We start from the raw sequence: 16,235 nt of genomic DNA, 5'->3' as shown, positions 1-16,235 counted from the left end.
AAAAAACTCTAGACCACCTTTACTCCACACACAGAGACGCATACAAAGCTCTCCCTCGCCCTCCATTTGGCAAATCTGACCATAACTCTATCCTCCTGATTCCTGCTTATAAGCAAAAACTGAAGCAGGAAGCACCAGTGATTCGGTTAATAAAAAAGTGGTCAGATGACGCAGATGCTAAGCTACAGGACTGTTTTGCTAGCACAGACTGGAACATGTTCCGGGATTCTTCAGACAGCATTGAGGAGTACACCACATCAGTCACTGGCTTCATCAATAAGTGCATCGATGATGTCGTCCCCACAGTGACCGTACGTACATACCCCAACCAGAAGCCATGGATTACAGGAAACATCCGCACTGAGCTAAAGGGTAGAGCTGCCGCTTTCAAGGAACGGGACTCTAACCCGGACGCTTATAAGAAATCCCGCTATGACCTCCGACGAACCATCAAACAGGCAAAGAGTCAATACAGGTCTAAGATTGAATCATACTACACTGGCTCTGACGCTCGTCGGATGTGGCAGGGCTTGAAAACTATTACAGACTACAAAGGGAAGCACAGCCGCGAGCTGCCCAGTGACACAAGCCTACCAGACGAGCTAAACCACTTCTATGCTCGCTTCGAGGCAAGCAACACTGAAGCATGCATGAGAGCACCAGCTGTTCCGGATGACTATGTGATCACGCTCTCCGTAGCCGATGTGAGTAAGACTTTTAAGCAGGTCAACATTCACAAGGCCGCAGGGCCAGACGGATTACCAGGACGTGTACTCCGAGCATGTGCTGACCAACTGGCAAGTGTCTTCACTGACATTTTCAACATGTCCCTGACTGAGTCTGTAATACCAACATGTTTCAAGCAGACCACCATAGTCCCCGTGCCCAAGAACTCTAAGATAACCTGCCTAAATGACTACCGACCCGTAGCACTGACGTCTGTAGCCATGAAGTGCTTTGAAAGACTGGTCATGGCTCACATCAACAGCATAATCCCAGAAACCCTAGACCCACTCCAATTTGCATACCGCCCCAACAGATCCACAGATGATGCAATCTCTATCGCACTCCACACTGCCCTTTCCCACCTGGACAAGAGGAACACCTACGTGAGAATGCTATTCATTGACTACAGCTCAGCATTCAACACCATAGTGCCCTCTAAGCTCATCACTAAGCTAAGGATCCTGGGACTAAACACCTCCCTCTGCAACTGGATCCTGGACTTCCTGACGGGCCGCCCCCAGGTGGTAAGGGTAGGTAACAACACATCTGCCACACTGATCCTCAACACGGGGGCCCCTCAGGGGTGCGTGCTCAGTCCCCTCCTGTACTCTCTGTTCACCCATGACTGCATGGCCAGGCACGACTCCAACACCATCATTAAGTTTGCCGACGACACAACAGTGGTAGGCCTGATCACCGACAACGATGAGACAGCCTATAGGGAGGAGGTCAGAGATCTGGCCGTGTGGTGCCATGACAACAACCTCTCCCTCAACGTGACCAAGACAAAGGAGATGATTGTGGACTACAGGAAAAAAAAGAGGACTGAGCACGCCCCCATTCTCATCGACGGGGCTGTAGTGGAACAGGTTGAGAGCTTCAAGTTCCTTGGTGTCCACATCACCAACGAACTATCATGGTCCAAACACACCAAGACAGTCGTGAAGAGGGCACGACAAAGCCTATTCCCCCTCAGGAGACTAAAAAGATTTGGCATGGGTCCTCAGATCCTCAAAAAATTATACAGCTGCACCATCGAGAGCATCCTGACTGGTTGCATCACCGCCTGGTATGGCAACTGCTTGGCCTCTGACCGCAAGGCACTACAGAGGGTAGTGCGTACGGCCCAGTACATCACTGGGGCAAAGCTCCCTGCCATTCAGGACCTCTTTACCAGGCGGTGTCAGAGGAAGGCCCTCAAAATTGTCAAAGACTCCAGCCACCCTAGTCATAGACTGTTCTCTCTGCTACCGCACGGCAAGCGGTACCGGAGTGCCAAGTCTAGGTCCAAAAGACTTCTCAACAGCTTCTACCCCCAAGCCATAAGACTCCTGAACAGCTAATCATGGCTACCCGGACTATTTGCACTGCCCCCCCACCCCATCCTTTTTACGCTGCTGCTACTCTGTTAAGTATTTATGCATAGTCACTTTAACTCTACCCACATGTACATATTACCTCAACTACCTCAACTAGCCGGTGCCCCCGCACATTGACTCTGCAACGGTACCCCCCTGTATATATAGCCTCCCTACTGTCACTTTATTTTACTGTATATATAGCCTCCCTACTGTCACTTTATTTTACTTCTGCTCTTTTTTTCTCAACACTTTTTTTGTTGTTGTTTTATTCTTACTTTTTTTGTTTAAAATAAATGCACTGTTGGTTAAGGGCTGTAAGTAAGCATTTCACTGTAATGTCTGCACCTGTTGTATTCGGCGCATGTGACCAATAAAATTTGATTTGATTTGATTTGATTTATTGCAACAGGTCACAAATCTTGCTGCTGTGATGGCACACTGTGGTATTTAAACTAATAGATATGTGAGTTTATCAAAATTGGATTTGTTTCGCTCTCTCTCTCTCTCTCTCTCTCTCTCTCTCTCTCTCTCTCTCTCTCTCTCTCTCTCTCTCTCTCTCTCTCTCTCTCTCTCTCTCTCTCTCTCTCTCTGATCAGTAACCTAGTGAGCTACCTGGTGTCTGCTCTCTGCTCCCAGGTGTGATGAGCCTCCCATAAGGTTTAGCAACAAAAGGCCATGGGAACAGAACAGTGTGAACAAATGTGTGTCTCATCTCTACTCCTTGTTCCTCTGATTATTTTACTCTAACCCCAATATGACAGAGAAATCATTTTTATGACACAGCTATATTATGTTCTAAATCAGGGGTGTCAAACTCCTTTCCTGGAGGGCTGAGTGACTAAACGCACATGCCCCCTGAGTTCTCACCCACACATTTCAACATTACACTTAGCCAAAACCCCACCTGACACTCATTGTTTACAAACAAGTCACACTCTGAGCCAAGTTACATTTACATTTACATTTTAGTCATTTAGCAGACGTTCTTATCCAGAGCGACTTACAGTAAACGACAGCACCTCTGTGCCCAGTGCTATCCTTAGCATGACCATTAGCTCTGAAATAACCCAATTCAGATGTACAATAACTTACGTGTCATGAGTTATCAGTCACAGTTCACACATGGTCAGTCAATATTAGAGACAATTATACATTAGGGATGCAATGTATGGCTAGTCTATATCTCACTCTCACACTCACACTCACACTCACACTCACACTCACACTCACACACACACACACATACACAACACACACACAGGACCACAACAATAATACTCCAGACAGTCTGTTTCATCTCTACTTCCTGTTCCTCTGATTACTGTAACCCTGATAAGACAGAGAAAACAAGTTTATGCCATAGCAATATGTTCTGAACACACAGGCGGAGTTTCACATACTGTATCGTAGTTAATATACAGGTTGGGAGAAAATACTAACAGGTGAACTAAAATGTAACAGAGAAACTGTATGTCATATATTTGTTGTAGAAACTATGGCATTACATTATGTCAACTACATAAAGTCTATTTTTTCTACAATAAAGTGATTTATGCGAATACCCAAATATGTCCAGATCATGCCCCATGAGTTCTCTTCTCACCCTCACATATCAATATTACACCAAGCCGAAGACCCACCTGGCATTCACCTCTTTACACACACAGACACACTCTGAGCCAAGTTAGAGTAAACGACAGCACTTCCATGCCCATGGCTATAATGGGATAATGAGATATAAAAGCCCCACCTGATTCACTGATCCCAGTATAGCACTACAGACCTCAGACCTGCTAGTTACCACTCTGTTAGCCATAGCACTGAGAGACAGTGGCATACAGGACACAGAGAGAGAGTTTGCGATACACAGAGGAATACCAACAAGAGAGGGATACAGTCTAGACAATACAGGTAAGGCAATGTTAGTATTGTTTGGGGGTGGTGATGGTGGTGGCGGGCTGGGGGGCTAAAACTCGTTGTAAGGATCCAGTATCTTTAAAAAAAATGAATATTTCAGATTCTCTTTAAACCCTGTAGGATTGTTTGCTATTTTATGATGTTATGCTATTCTAAAGAATAAGGTATTTTCTACATGGTCCATAAGATAATGAGCAATATTCTTACAGTTAGTGGATATGTACTGTACATAAAAAATGAGCATAGCAATCAAACCATAGCTAATGTATCAACAGGAAACACATCTCCTTAGTTTGGATGGAAAATCTTCACATTAAAAAAAAAAAGAAAAGGAAAATATGAAAACATTTTCAATGTATTTCCATGCTGTTTTTACAGGATGCCCAGACGCCTACTTTCCTCTGTGGAGCTGCTGCCCACCATCAGTGAGATGCAGGAAGGAGATCTAGAGGATGGGGAAGGCGAGTACCCCACTATGGAGGAGTATGTGGACTCCATCAAGGAACTCTCTCAGCCCGCCCCGTACTCCCTCCAAGGCCCGCCCCGGGGGCACCGACGATGGATGACCAGCTCGGCCACCCAGCCCGTCGGAAGATGCCCCACTGTAGCCCAATTGGCGCCCTATAACAAATCCATGGCATATTCTCCTCGGATCCCCAGTGGTCTATCGGATGTGTCACTCATAGTCACCCACCCTTTGGACTGTGTAACCCGGGTATGTTCCGGCCAAGACCCCCTGGATTGGTTGTTTGCGCAGGCCCAGTTTTCCGGGTTGACGTGACTAAGAAAGTCCCAGGCTTCTGTTTGTGACGGTGCTCTGGAGATGGCTGCAGGGCTTTGCGGAACTCTTTGGTGAACAGGAAGCATAGTCTGGATTACATTACTGGATTAACCCAGCGTGGGATTTGAGGTTGAGGTAGTCAGGGATGATTTGTGAACGTTGTCTTAACTCTCCCATGTATTCTACAGTATGGACTGAGTCCCTCCAGGCATGACCAGAGTTGAAGGATGTCCTAATATGGACAAAGTGAGGGGTGAACAAGGAGGGGGCAGAGGGATTCAGCCCAATTAATTTACACCTTAGCTGCTTTATCTCTCTGGATATCCTCGTATTGATAATCTTCTTGTAAGGAACTCTTTTGTAAATACAAGCTGTAAATACTGTACATGATTGTCTGTAAATCTCTTTGTGTGACCAACAATTAAAACAACATGGTATTCAAAAACATTGTTATCACAGTCATTGACTCTGTCACTCACAATCAAGGCAATTATTTTCTCTTTGTCTTAAAGAACAGACATGTCTCTTTCTTTATGGGCCAGCAAATGGTATCTATTGTCTTTGTTAAGCACTGCTGTGAGCTCTGGTTCTGGTCTGTTAGGCTCCTTAAGTTTCTGTTTCTTCTAAATGTCGCAAGCGTGTGGTGAGCCAAGACAGCTGGCGCTACAGTGCATTAGCAATAAAGCTACCTTGGCTGAGGTCCATCCCCCTATCATTGCAAAGACCAAGGGAGGAAACAGGGAGGCCTGCTCTTTCCAGTGATACATTTTCACTGAAATGTCAAGCAAAATTAATGTTTACAATACCCAGAATATAGCTGATTAATACTGTACATATTCTACTAAGCGTCATTAGGTCCTGTTCCAAAGAAACACCCCACTCATTTTAAGACGTTGAGTAACAACGTTTTTCAGTGGTCAATACCATGACATTACACTTTATGAGAAAGAGCAGCAGTATTTGCAAAAACCAAGTTGTGAACTATGGCCTAGTTTGCTTCAGTCATGATCTTGGACTTGGCTCATTAGCAGTGGCTCACATAATTGGAAGCGGTAGTCAGAGTACAGTATTGGTCAAACAATGATAAATCGTGTATGGACCAAAAATTCAAATCAGGTCATTACCACTCAACTTGCTGAACAAGGTCCCACTTGGTTAATTAATTTGAGCAGAATTGGTCAAATATCATACAACCACAGGAGGTTGGTAGCACCTTAATTGGGGAGGACGGGCTCTTGGTAATGGCTGGAGTGGAATAAGTGGAATGGTATCAAATACATCAAACACATGGTTTCCAGGTGTTTGATGCTATTCCATTCGCTCTGTTCCAGCCATTATTATGAGCCGTCCTCCCCTCAGCAGCCTCCACTGCAAACAACTACATAATACACAAACCAGAAAACAATTACTTTGCAGATGTAATCATATGTAGTGTAATTACATTTAAAGATATAGGTATACCTACCTAGTTATTTATCATGAAAATACATGTTTTAGCATCACTTAAAACGGGACATATCACGCCACAGAATAGGAGACATTTAGTATCTCAACCGTCTTCCATATTTTCTTCAAGAAAGACATGGGGACAGAAGCCCGAAAACTAATCTCTGACAAGACACAACACACATGACTGAAAACACCAGACACATCCTGGGTGTTAGGCCCAGTCATCATTCATCACCATGATAATCATTCACTTCTGGTAAAACAGGTGTCGGTCTACAGACATGTTCTAGTGTTGACTGGTATGACATGGTAGATTTGGGGTTCACAGAATAGAGATGACTGGTCATCGTGTCATCATGACATTGTTATTTCTATCCAATAAAGTTTTGGGGTGAAGTTTGTCTTAATACGAGACCCTCTTCCAATGTACCACCTCTCGTCTGACCCCCAGATCTGTGATGTCATAAAGAACCGTTTTCAGAAGGAGGTAGTAATCGAAAGGAGACTTCGGATCTGTCCAACTAATGAAGCCAAGACAGCATAATCTACATTATTTAAAATAGCAGGTTTGCAGACAGCTCTGCCTGCAAATAGGCCACTTCAACATGAATCACCGTGACTCGCAACGCTGACTCACCCTGGCATTCCCTCAATCACAGTTAGGAAGTTAGGAGTTAAGACTCCCGCGGCTGCCCCTGCACATGCAGATGCCCAGCTTCCCTCCGCCCCTTCCACCCTCCCCTCTGTAGTACAACATTCCTTCATTTCTCCCTAGTGAGCTGGGAAATTCCAGAGAGAGGTCCGCTGTTTCTTGAACGTTTGCCGGGAAAGAACACAGGATTTGGGAAAACCCTCTGCCGGCAGTTTATAAAAAAGGACAATGGATCCCACTAGTTCTTCACTTTTCACTTTCACTTCAAGTGGATCTTACTGTCTCTTGACTCCTCACCTCCCAATCTTCTCACCTATCGCTACTTATATTCACGATGGCCTTCGCACCAAAAGCCTGCAGTCTTTTCCTGGTGGTTTTGCTGGGAGTTTGTATTCAGCTCTACGGAGGTAAGATTTCAAAGTAATTTCTAGCAATGTCATCTACAATATATGTGCAGTATGCATGCTTTACTAGTTACCTGACTGACTAGGGATTTTGCAGTGACTATGCTACTGTACATATAGTGGCTGTCATATAGCATCAAATGAGTATAGAATAGTATAGATATTGCAGTTATGTACAGTTTATTCTCAGAACAAGCATTGTGCAAAAATGCATTCATGTGAATTCTTATCCAAAATCCAATTTTAAAAACATATTTTTCATAAAACAACTTTTCCATCAAAATGTTTGACCATGTAAATTGATGTTTATAACTCTCATTACAGCTCAATACGTTCCAGGTGCCAGATGCAAATGCCCAGGAACCATCATGAACACTGCGGAAACCATTGTTGACTTTGAAATCATTGAAAAGACACATTACTGCGACACTACTGAAATCATGTAAGTACTGTATTTATTTAAGCAGAAAGTGGTTTCTCTCTCTCGCTTTGTTTGTTTGTTTGTTTGTTTGTTTGTTTGTTTGTTTCTTTCTTTCTTTCTTTCTTTCTTTCTTTCTTTCTTTCTTTCTTTCTTTCTTTCTTTCTTTCTTTCTTTCTTTCTTTCTTTCTTTCTTTCTTTCTTTCTGACATTAACTTATGACATGACAATCACCTCTATCAGCCTTATATCAGTTGTGTGACACAAGCATTAATTGTGTGTATATGTGGTTTGTCCATTTCAGTGTTACACTGGCGGAAGATGGAGCCAGACGGTGCCTGAACCCTGTTGGAAGAAAGGCCATGTTTTTTGTCAACTGCTGGAACATGTAAGATAGATCAAATCATTATGCTCATCACCACCATAATAAAGTATTGGCAGAACTATACTGCAGTTATTACAGTGTAATAACTTATAGATCCACATTTATCACAATCTAATGACATATAGATCTAATGTTAAAAAAGCAAAATGCCGTATTACTGTAATTATAGTTGTGTCACACCATTAAGTAGCAGACATGAGGCTAAAGCATGTCAATGCAAAATACCTTAGCACATAGTTTAGAAACATCCTACAGCACTTGACTTAATATAATCCATGTAACATTAGTACTTTGTGAACCTAACACTCTTCTCCCTCCTTCCAAACAGAATAAACAAGGACGACAAGCAAAAGAAGAGGTGTCTGAAGAGAAAAGCAGAGTGAACATAAAGGAGGAGGGAAGAAGGGCCATGGAAAACCCACCGGCTGGATTTTCCCAGAAGTCATGTGACCAAACTCACACAAGAAGAATGTTGAATTGGCTGACACTGCACTTTAGAGAGAGAGAGATAGAGAGAGAGAGAGAGAGAGAGAGAGAGAGGGAGGGAGAGAGAGAGAGAGAGAGAGAGAGAGAGAGAGAGAGAGAGAGGGAGGGAGAGAGAGAGAGAGAGAGGGGGGGGGGGGGGAGAGAGAGAGAGAGAGAGAGAGAGAGACAGAGAGAGAGAGAGCGAAGAGGAGCTTTCTATTTCATGAGTTTCCTTTTAGATTTTGTGTCCATACTGTTACAGCACTGTTTACAGTACTACAAGAATACAACATTAATTGTGAGACATTTACAGATATCATATGTAAAAGTCTTTATTTATTTTTCAATTTATTATTTAAATAAGTGTATATTTAATGAACAGATAAATATGATTTTGATACAACTGAAATAAACATGTTTTTGATACAACTTAAAGATTCAACGTTCTCTTCATCATAACACTCCATTTGTTATGAATGCTTATACCAAGTCTTATAATGCAAAATGGGGTGACACAAGCATTATTACTGTCACAATTAATGCATAGGGCTTAATACTCATGGTTTATAGAGAGTGCCACGGGAACAGCTCCTTTAACATTTGGTTACAGAGTGTGATACACTCTGGAGGGAGAGAGGGTCCCATGTATGGCAACACTGAAATAAGGCCAATGATCATAACTTAAACACAGCTGGTCTCAACAAATGCAGGGGTTGGCTGAGAGACTTCCAGGTCAGGAACAAGATGTAGTGACGCCATAGCGACCTGTGGTGAACCTCGACGCACATGGCGTTTCTCAACTACTGGAATACATGCAATGAACACACTAGGGTTAGATATATTACAGTCACTTGTAATAATCCTATATAATCTGATTTATTAACGCAAAAGAAATGTGAAATAAATGTCAAAATAATTGTTCATGATCATAAAATGATGATTTGCAGCCATTACAATACTGTCAATGTGCACCATCTACTGGAGGTCCTTAGTACCTAAACCCAGATAATCATTGACTTGTGTATTTACAGTGTTACTACACAAACATAAAGCAACTTCATGTAAAGGTATAAAATCAACTTAACGTAAACATATAAGATCAACTGAATGTAAAGGTATAAGATCAACTTAATGTAAAGGTATAAGAGAAACTTAATGTAAAAGTATAAGAGAAACTTAATGTAAAGTTTGACCTAATAGTCAACTCCACAGGTATAAGAGCAACTTAATGTCAAGTGTTACCAAGTAGTCAATGATAATACTAGAAAATTATTTAGATGCCAATATTTACCTTCTAAATAAATCAAGATAACGTAGCTTTCTAAATGCGTCATTGAAAACAACAAAAGGCTCTAGGATAGGTCTTGAATATAGACATGTTTCTGTAACACTTACTGGTATACTGATTTGCTGCAGCGGCCTAGTTTCTTCCCTTTTAGAAACACCATGGATACATCCCAAATGGCACCCTATTCCCTATATGGTGCACTACTTTTGACCAGAGTGCCATTTGGGACAGACATCCATGTTTCTCCAGCATGATGAGCCCTAAGGCAGCAAGCATGTCTTGAGTTTTGACCATTACTTTGCTGTGGAGATAAACTTTGCTGGAGGATATCAGAACTGGCCTTCTCACTCGGGGGAAATCAAAGGGCTGCTGGTGGTCAGAGGGAGCCAAGGAGTGTGGGAGAGAATAGATCCTCCATAAACTTTCTCATTCCCAGACCAGAGTCCTGAGGCTGCTGCACTTCCTTTTGTGTGAGCGCACACACACACACACACACACACACACACACACACACACACACACACACACACACACACACACACACACACACACACACACACACACTCTATAATAGAATCTGCCGCATGAGCTCACAAACCAAAAACAAAGCCTAGAAACATAGCAGATGAAGGGGTGCTTAGTCATATCTGCCTGTGGCGTACCCTGCAGTATATACAGTATCTCCCTGAATTAAATCATCTGTTGAGACAGATATGGACAATATCTCAGTGAAGTTGTTGGGAGAAGATGAGGCTAATGTTACATTACTATGGCTACATCCCAAATGGCACCCTATTCCCTATTTAGTGCACTAGTTTTGACCAGGGCCTATTAGGCTCTTGTCAAAAGTAAGCACTATGTAGGGAATAGGGTGCCATTTGGGATGCAGCCTATATGAACTGTTGTCAGCATACTATTTGGAACACAAGATGGAAATGGACGTTTACTAAAATGATCATTGATTGATCATTGATCATCCCCACCTGAGGAACGTTCAACATGGTTAGGTAAGTGTGTGTGTGTCCCATATCCTCAACGCTGAGTGGAAAACACTGTACTTGATGTTAGAAAGGCATCCAATCTGGTTGCATGCTGTTTCATTTGTTGCCGGTTGTTCCTCTCTCTAGCTGTCAAAACAGCAGAACCTCAGCATAAGAGAACCTTTCCTTAAGAAACTAAATCAACAAATACATCATCAATTAATCATCTGCATGTTATCATCATCAATGAATCATCTGCATGTTATCAACAAAGCAGTTGGATTTTTAATGGGTGACGTTTCATGTTTCAGCAAAATTGCTACTAATAATTTGTCTGGCACTTTTGCAGAAGCCTCCCACCGATGAGCGTGTTTAATTTTTAAACATTCTGCGGCAAAGGCACAAATCCTGAGAGAAATATTTTGCATTTTATTTCCATGATATGTGTTGTTCCTGCCTGCTATAAAGCTTATATATAGCTTTTTTTAAAGGACTGGGCTGTCTCCCACAGTGTAATACTCTCTCGTAAAGAAGAACAGCAGAAGCTGTTAAAATCAAAGATGTGTGAGAGCTGCCACTGCCTGGCTTCTGTTGGAATCCAAGAAACCCATGCTGTTCGTCAGATGTAGGAGAGAAAAAACTTTTTCAAAAAACAAAAATGGCAACCCAATATTTTATTTATACATGTGAAGCATGCCCAATCGCTTGTTGATGTAGCTGTCAGACAAAGGGAAGAGTGTAATTTGCCCCTATCCCCATGCAATATTCATACAGCTACTGCTATAACAAGGCTTTCATACGCTCTCTTTGTTGCTCTACCGGCCGCGAAGAGAGTGGGCATCAATTATATGAAAATAGTCAAGAGGGAATGCTGTGTAGAACGGAACGGCACACGAACAAATAAACAACTGTGCCAAACGACTTTAGAAAAGCCCTGCTTTGGCTATGTTGGCTATGGGTATCTTCAAAGAGTGTGTGTGTGTGTGTCTGTGTGTGTGTGTGTATGGATACACTGTGTACATCCATATGTGTGTGCACTGGCAAGTGTGTGTGTGTGTGTGTGTGTGTGTGTGTGTGTGTGTGTGTGTGTGTGTGTGTGTGTGTGTGTGTGTGTGTGTGTCTGTGTGGATACACTGTATACATCTGTGTGTGTGTGTGTTTTATGCGTCGCCATGGGTATATGACTGAGGCTTCGAGGTTAGGAGGAAAGCCTCTCATGTCCCGTCTTGTCAATCACCCAGCTTCAACCCATAAATAAAGAATGACACCCGCACCCAGCTGCTCTCTCTCATTGTCTAGTGGGCCTGCCTGCCTACCCAAGTCCCACTGCTCCCCAGATTCAGAGATGCAGACCACATGTCATTTTAAGTGCAGAGAGAGGTTTACTATACAGGCAGTCAGGGAGAGAGGACACATCACAGAGTAACTTGCATAAAAAGAACAGGAGACCCACCAGGAGGTAACGTGGAAGGCAGCACACACCACAGGGAAACTCCATCTTAAATAAATCAAGCTGTTGTCCCATCAATCCAAACACTGAACTCTATGTGAAATCTAGATTAATCGAGGTGAATGATGTGCACATGGCATGGTATGAAATGTCACCTGATACTTCGCCTTTGTTAGGCTTGAATAGGTGATTTGAGGAAAATACGTCAATAGATGACTTTTCTCTAGCTGGTTTGGACAGAAATTAATTTGAACTATTGTTTTCTTCATCGTGGTAATGGATCTTGGTAATGGATTGTGGTAATGGATCTTTGATTGAGATATTACACAATAATAGCTCAATCAAATAAATGGGATTTTCTTCCACCTGCTAACATTGAAGTCCACAGCAAATGGTAGGGTCATTTGCAGGGGAGAGGGAGAGACAAGCACACGGAAAACAGAAATACAAAGCCTGTATGGGGGACACTGGTTCAGGTCTCTGACTACTGAACTCCTCTGTCTGTCAAGTGTTGAGATGCAATGTCAGGAGCTTATACACACACAAACATGGACACACACACTCACACACCCACACACACACACACACACACACACCTTCTCTCTCACAGAGGGTAAGGCCGCTTGCAAATTTGCATGTGCTGCTCACTGAGAAGATTACAGGAGGCTGAGAATGGAGTGTGACGTGATCTCACCCCACAATACTGTAGTCTATTCACACTTTGTTTGTATGTTAATCCTCTTCATATGGCCATAGAGCTGGGGTTGCACTGTGCCATCTAATTATCACAAAGTCACTGGAACATGCAGCCGAGAGGAATGAGCCAAACATCATATTGAAATGTATTCAGGCCCATAGCTCCAACGGTAGTTGTAATAGGTAAATCCACATTTCCATGAGACACAGCAGTTAGAATCAATCAGGCACGTTTAATTCCCATGTCACAACAAGGGAACAAGCAATCAGCTCAAAAGAGCTCCAACCTCCACCAATACATTAAAAGGAACACAGACGTTGCTTAGTCTGTTTTGCTTGTTTTTTGGAAATAAAGTAGATGGTTGTAGTTACAAATATAAACCTACAGGGGGCAGCATATACACTCTGTTGTACTAGTCCCCCTTATCAGCATGCTGGAACAATCTCCTGTACCCACTGACTCCTGTTGTGCCTACTGTTAAGGAGGAGACAGGGCTTACAACAGTATTGAATTCATTAACCTTTTCTCCACTCTGGTCCAAAATGGGAGCAGGACCGCAATTGTTGGAAATAACCCCCTCAGCACTTTAAACAGTTTATTGAAAGGGTCACGGATGGAAGAAGAGGGGCTGAGGAGGGGGCTCGCCCCTATTAGTTACTTATCCGAAAAGTGTCATCTTGCATCAGGCGGTTAGTTATTCAGAAACTCACCGTGCGATAATAGGCGTGACTACGTTGCCCATTACCGTCCCTTTAACCTGCGCTTGACGTGCTACTTTCGGACAAGCGACAACGAAAACTTGGTGATTGTCTCACTGGAGAATGTCTGATGGGGAGCTGGAGTTGAGAGGGAGCGTTCAGCTAGCGTCTGTGTCAGGTTAGTCAGTGTAGCGTGGCATCATAAGGAGTAAGAGGCTTCGGCTCGGAGAGAGACGTGTCTTTTATGTCCTAAAAGCAAACTGCTTCAACACTTGGTTCATCTCACTCGGGTTTGGGCGATTGCTATTGGCAGTATCACTTTGGCATGGTGACTTTTAAACAACAGGATGTTGCTCAACCATGATGCGGCATGAAGTCTTTGAAGAGCATTATATTTGTATAAGATCATTAGATTGTATGTCATATTCTGTCATCACTGACAGTTTCATACTGAATGTGAAAAAGCTCAGAGTATCATATTCAAGGTAGTTCCTCACTAATTCCCTACTAAGGGAAAGAAAGATGGAGTTAGAGATCGCTTCATCTTTAAATTGAGTAGAAAATCATAGAATCTGAATCTTTTAAATATTATGTGAATTGTAAATTAAAGGTTTCCAAAAGTTAAAGCAAGGAGGCGTTAACTTTTTTTGGTTACCAATAACGAGTGCCAATAACGCTGTGAAAGTTCAGATATTGACGTCTGATTTTGGCAGAACAACAAGGCAGGAGTAATATCTGATCAACATTTTCAAGATAACGCTGACATCTTCCAGTTCCAAATGCCAAATATGATGTTCAACGGCACAAAGCAGACCACTTCGGTTGCCTGAGGGACATCTAAACACTTGTAGAGCTCGGCGCTCTGATGAGCAAGGAAGAGCACAGTGGCACAACTATTACATTACAAGAGCCAAAAAAGCCAACTATGTTCAGTTTCTACAGTGAACCCAGACATTTCAACCAGTGGCGGTTGGTGCTGTTTAAGATGAGGGAGGATGATTTTTGTTTTTATGAACATGGCCTTATTTCTATTATAGCATATTGGATGATTGTCATTCATATTCCATTCATCCTGCTCAGTATAACATCAATAGGTTTAGGCTACTATATGATGCTCACATTTTCCCTTTACCCATCATGAGGTTGCTACAACCTAGCCAACGTAGGTGCACAGGTCGAGAAAATGTTGAGTAATCAAGGTGACAGACAGTGACATTCAATACCGCCTTGCACACTCTTGCCTGCATCTAGCTGATCTAGAGTGTAATCATTAGTCCAACAGTTGCAAACAAGAGTTTCTATTGGAGAAATTCAGGTATGTCTATCCTCGTTTTGTTCTGCTTGCTTCCGTTTATTAATTTTTTCTCCAACAGAATCGGCGCAATGAATACACCCCTGATCACATCGCAAACACAGTTCACTTTCATAGCAGCCACATACAAACAGCTCGTTGTATATACAGTGGGGAGAACAAGTATTTGATACACTGCCGATTTTGCAGGTTTTCCTACTTACAAAGCATGTAGAGGTCTGTAATTTTTATCATAGGTACACTTCAACTGTGAGAGACGGAATCTAAAACAAAAATCCAGAAAATCACATTGTATGATTTTAAAGTTATTAATTTGCATTTTATTGCATGACATAAGTATTTGATCACCTAACAACCAGTAAGAACTCCGGCTCTCACAGACCTGTTAGTTTTTCTTTAAGAAGCCCTCCTGTTCTCCACTCATTACCTGTATTAACTGCACCTGTTTGAACTTGTTACCTGTATAAAAGACACCTGTCCACACACTCAATCAAACAGACTCCAACCTCTCCACAATGGCCAAGACCAGAGAGCTGTGTAAGGACATCAGGGATAACATTGTAGACCTGCACAAGGCTGGGATGGGCTACAGGACAATAGGCAAGCAGCTTGGTGAGAAGGCAACAACTGTTGGCGCAATTATTAGAAAAGGAAGAAGTTCAAGATGACGGTCAATCATCCTCGGTCTGGGGCTCCATGCAAGATCTCACCTCGTGGGGCATCAATGATCATGAGGAAGGTGAGGGATCAGCCCAGAACTACACGGCAGGACCTGGTCAATGACCTGAAGAGAGCTGGGACCACAGTCTCAAAGAAAACCATTAGTAACACACTACGCCGTCATGGATTAAAATCCTGCAGCGCACGCAAGGTCCCCCTGCTCAAGCCAGCGCATGTCCAGGCCCGTCTGAAGTTTGCCAATGACCATCTGGATGATCCAGAGGAGGAATGGAAGAAGGTAATGTGGTCTGATGAGACAAAAATAGAGCTTTTTGGTCTAAACTCCACTCGCCGTGTTTGGAGGAAGAAGAAGGATGAGTACAACCCCAAGAACACCATCCCAACCGTGAAGCATGGAGGTGGAAACATCATTCTTTGGGGATGCTTTTCTGCAGGACGACTGCACAGTATTGAGGGGAGGATGGATGGGGCCATGTATCGCGGGGCCATGTATCGCGAGATCTTGGCCAACAACCTCCTTCCCTCAGTAAGAGCATTGAAGATGGGTCGTGGCTGGGTCTTCCAGCATGAC

General features: G+C 42.9%; 1 protein-coding gene across 1 annotated transcript; it reads left to right on the top strand.

The window, feature by feature from the left end:
* The first annotated feature begins 7,081 nt into the window (after positions 1-7,081).
* LOC311113413 (C-X-C motif chemokine 11-like) lies at positions 7,082-8,637 on the top strand. The gene is made up of 4 exons (XM_084156623.1): positions 7,082-7,293; positions 7,615-7,732; positions 8,013-8,096; positions 8,422-8,637. Exons 1-4 carry the CDS (start codon positions 7,221-7,223, stop codon positions 8,474-8,476), a joined length of 330 nt encoding a protein of 109 aa, XP_084012749.1. The 5' UTR covers positions 7,082-7,220; the 3' UTR covers positions 8,477-8,637.
* The last annotated feature ends 7,598 nt before the right edge of the window (positions 8,638-16,235 follow it).

The sequence above is a fragment of the Coregonus lavaretus genome (genome assembly GCF_964263955.1).
Source record: "Coregonus lavaretus genome assembly, chromosome: 40".
NCBI lineage: Eukaryota > Metazoa > Chordata > Actinopteri > Salmoniformes > Salmonidae > Coregonus > Coregonus lavaretus.
Note: the sequence above shows the minus strand (reverse complement) of the source record. Positions and strands in the feature narration are given on the sequence as shown.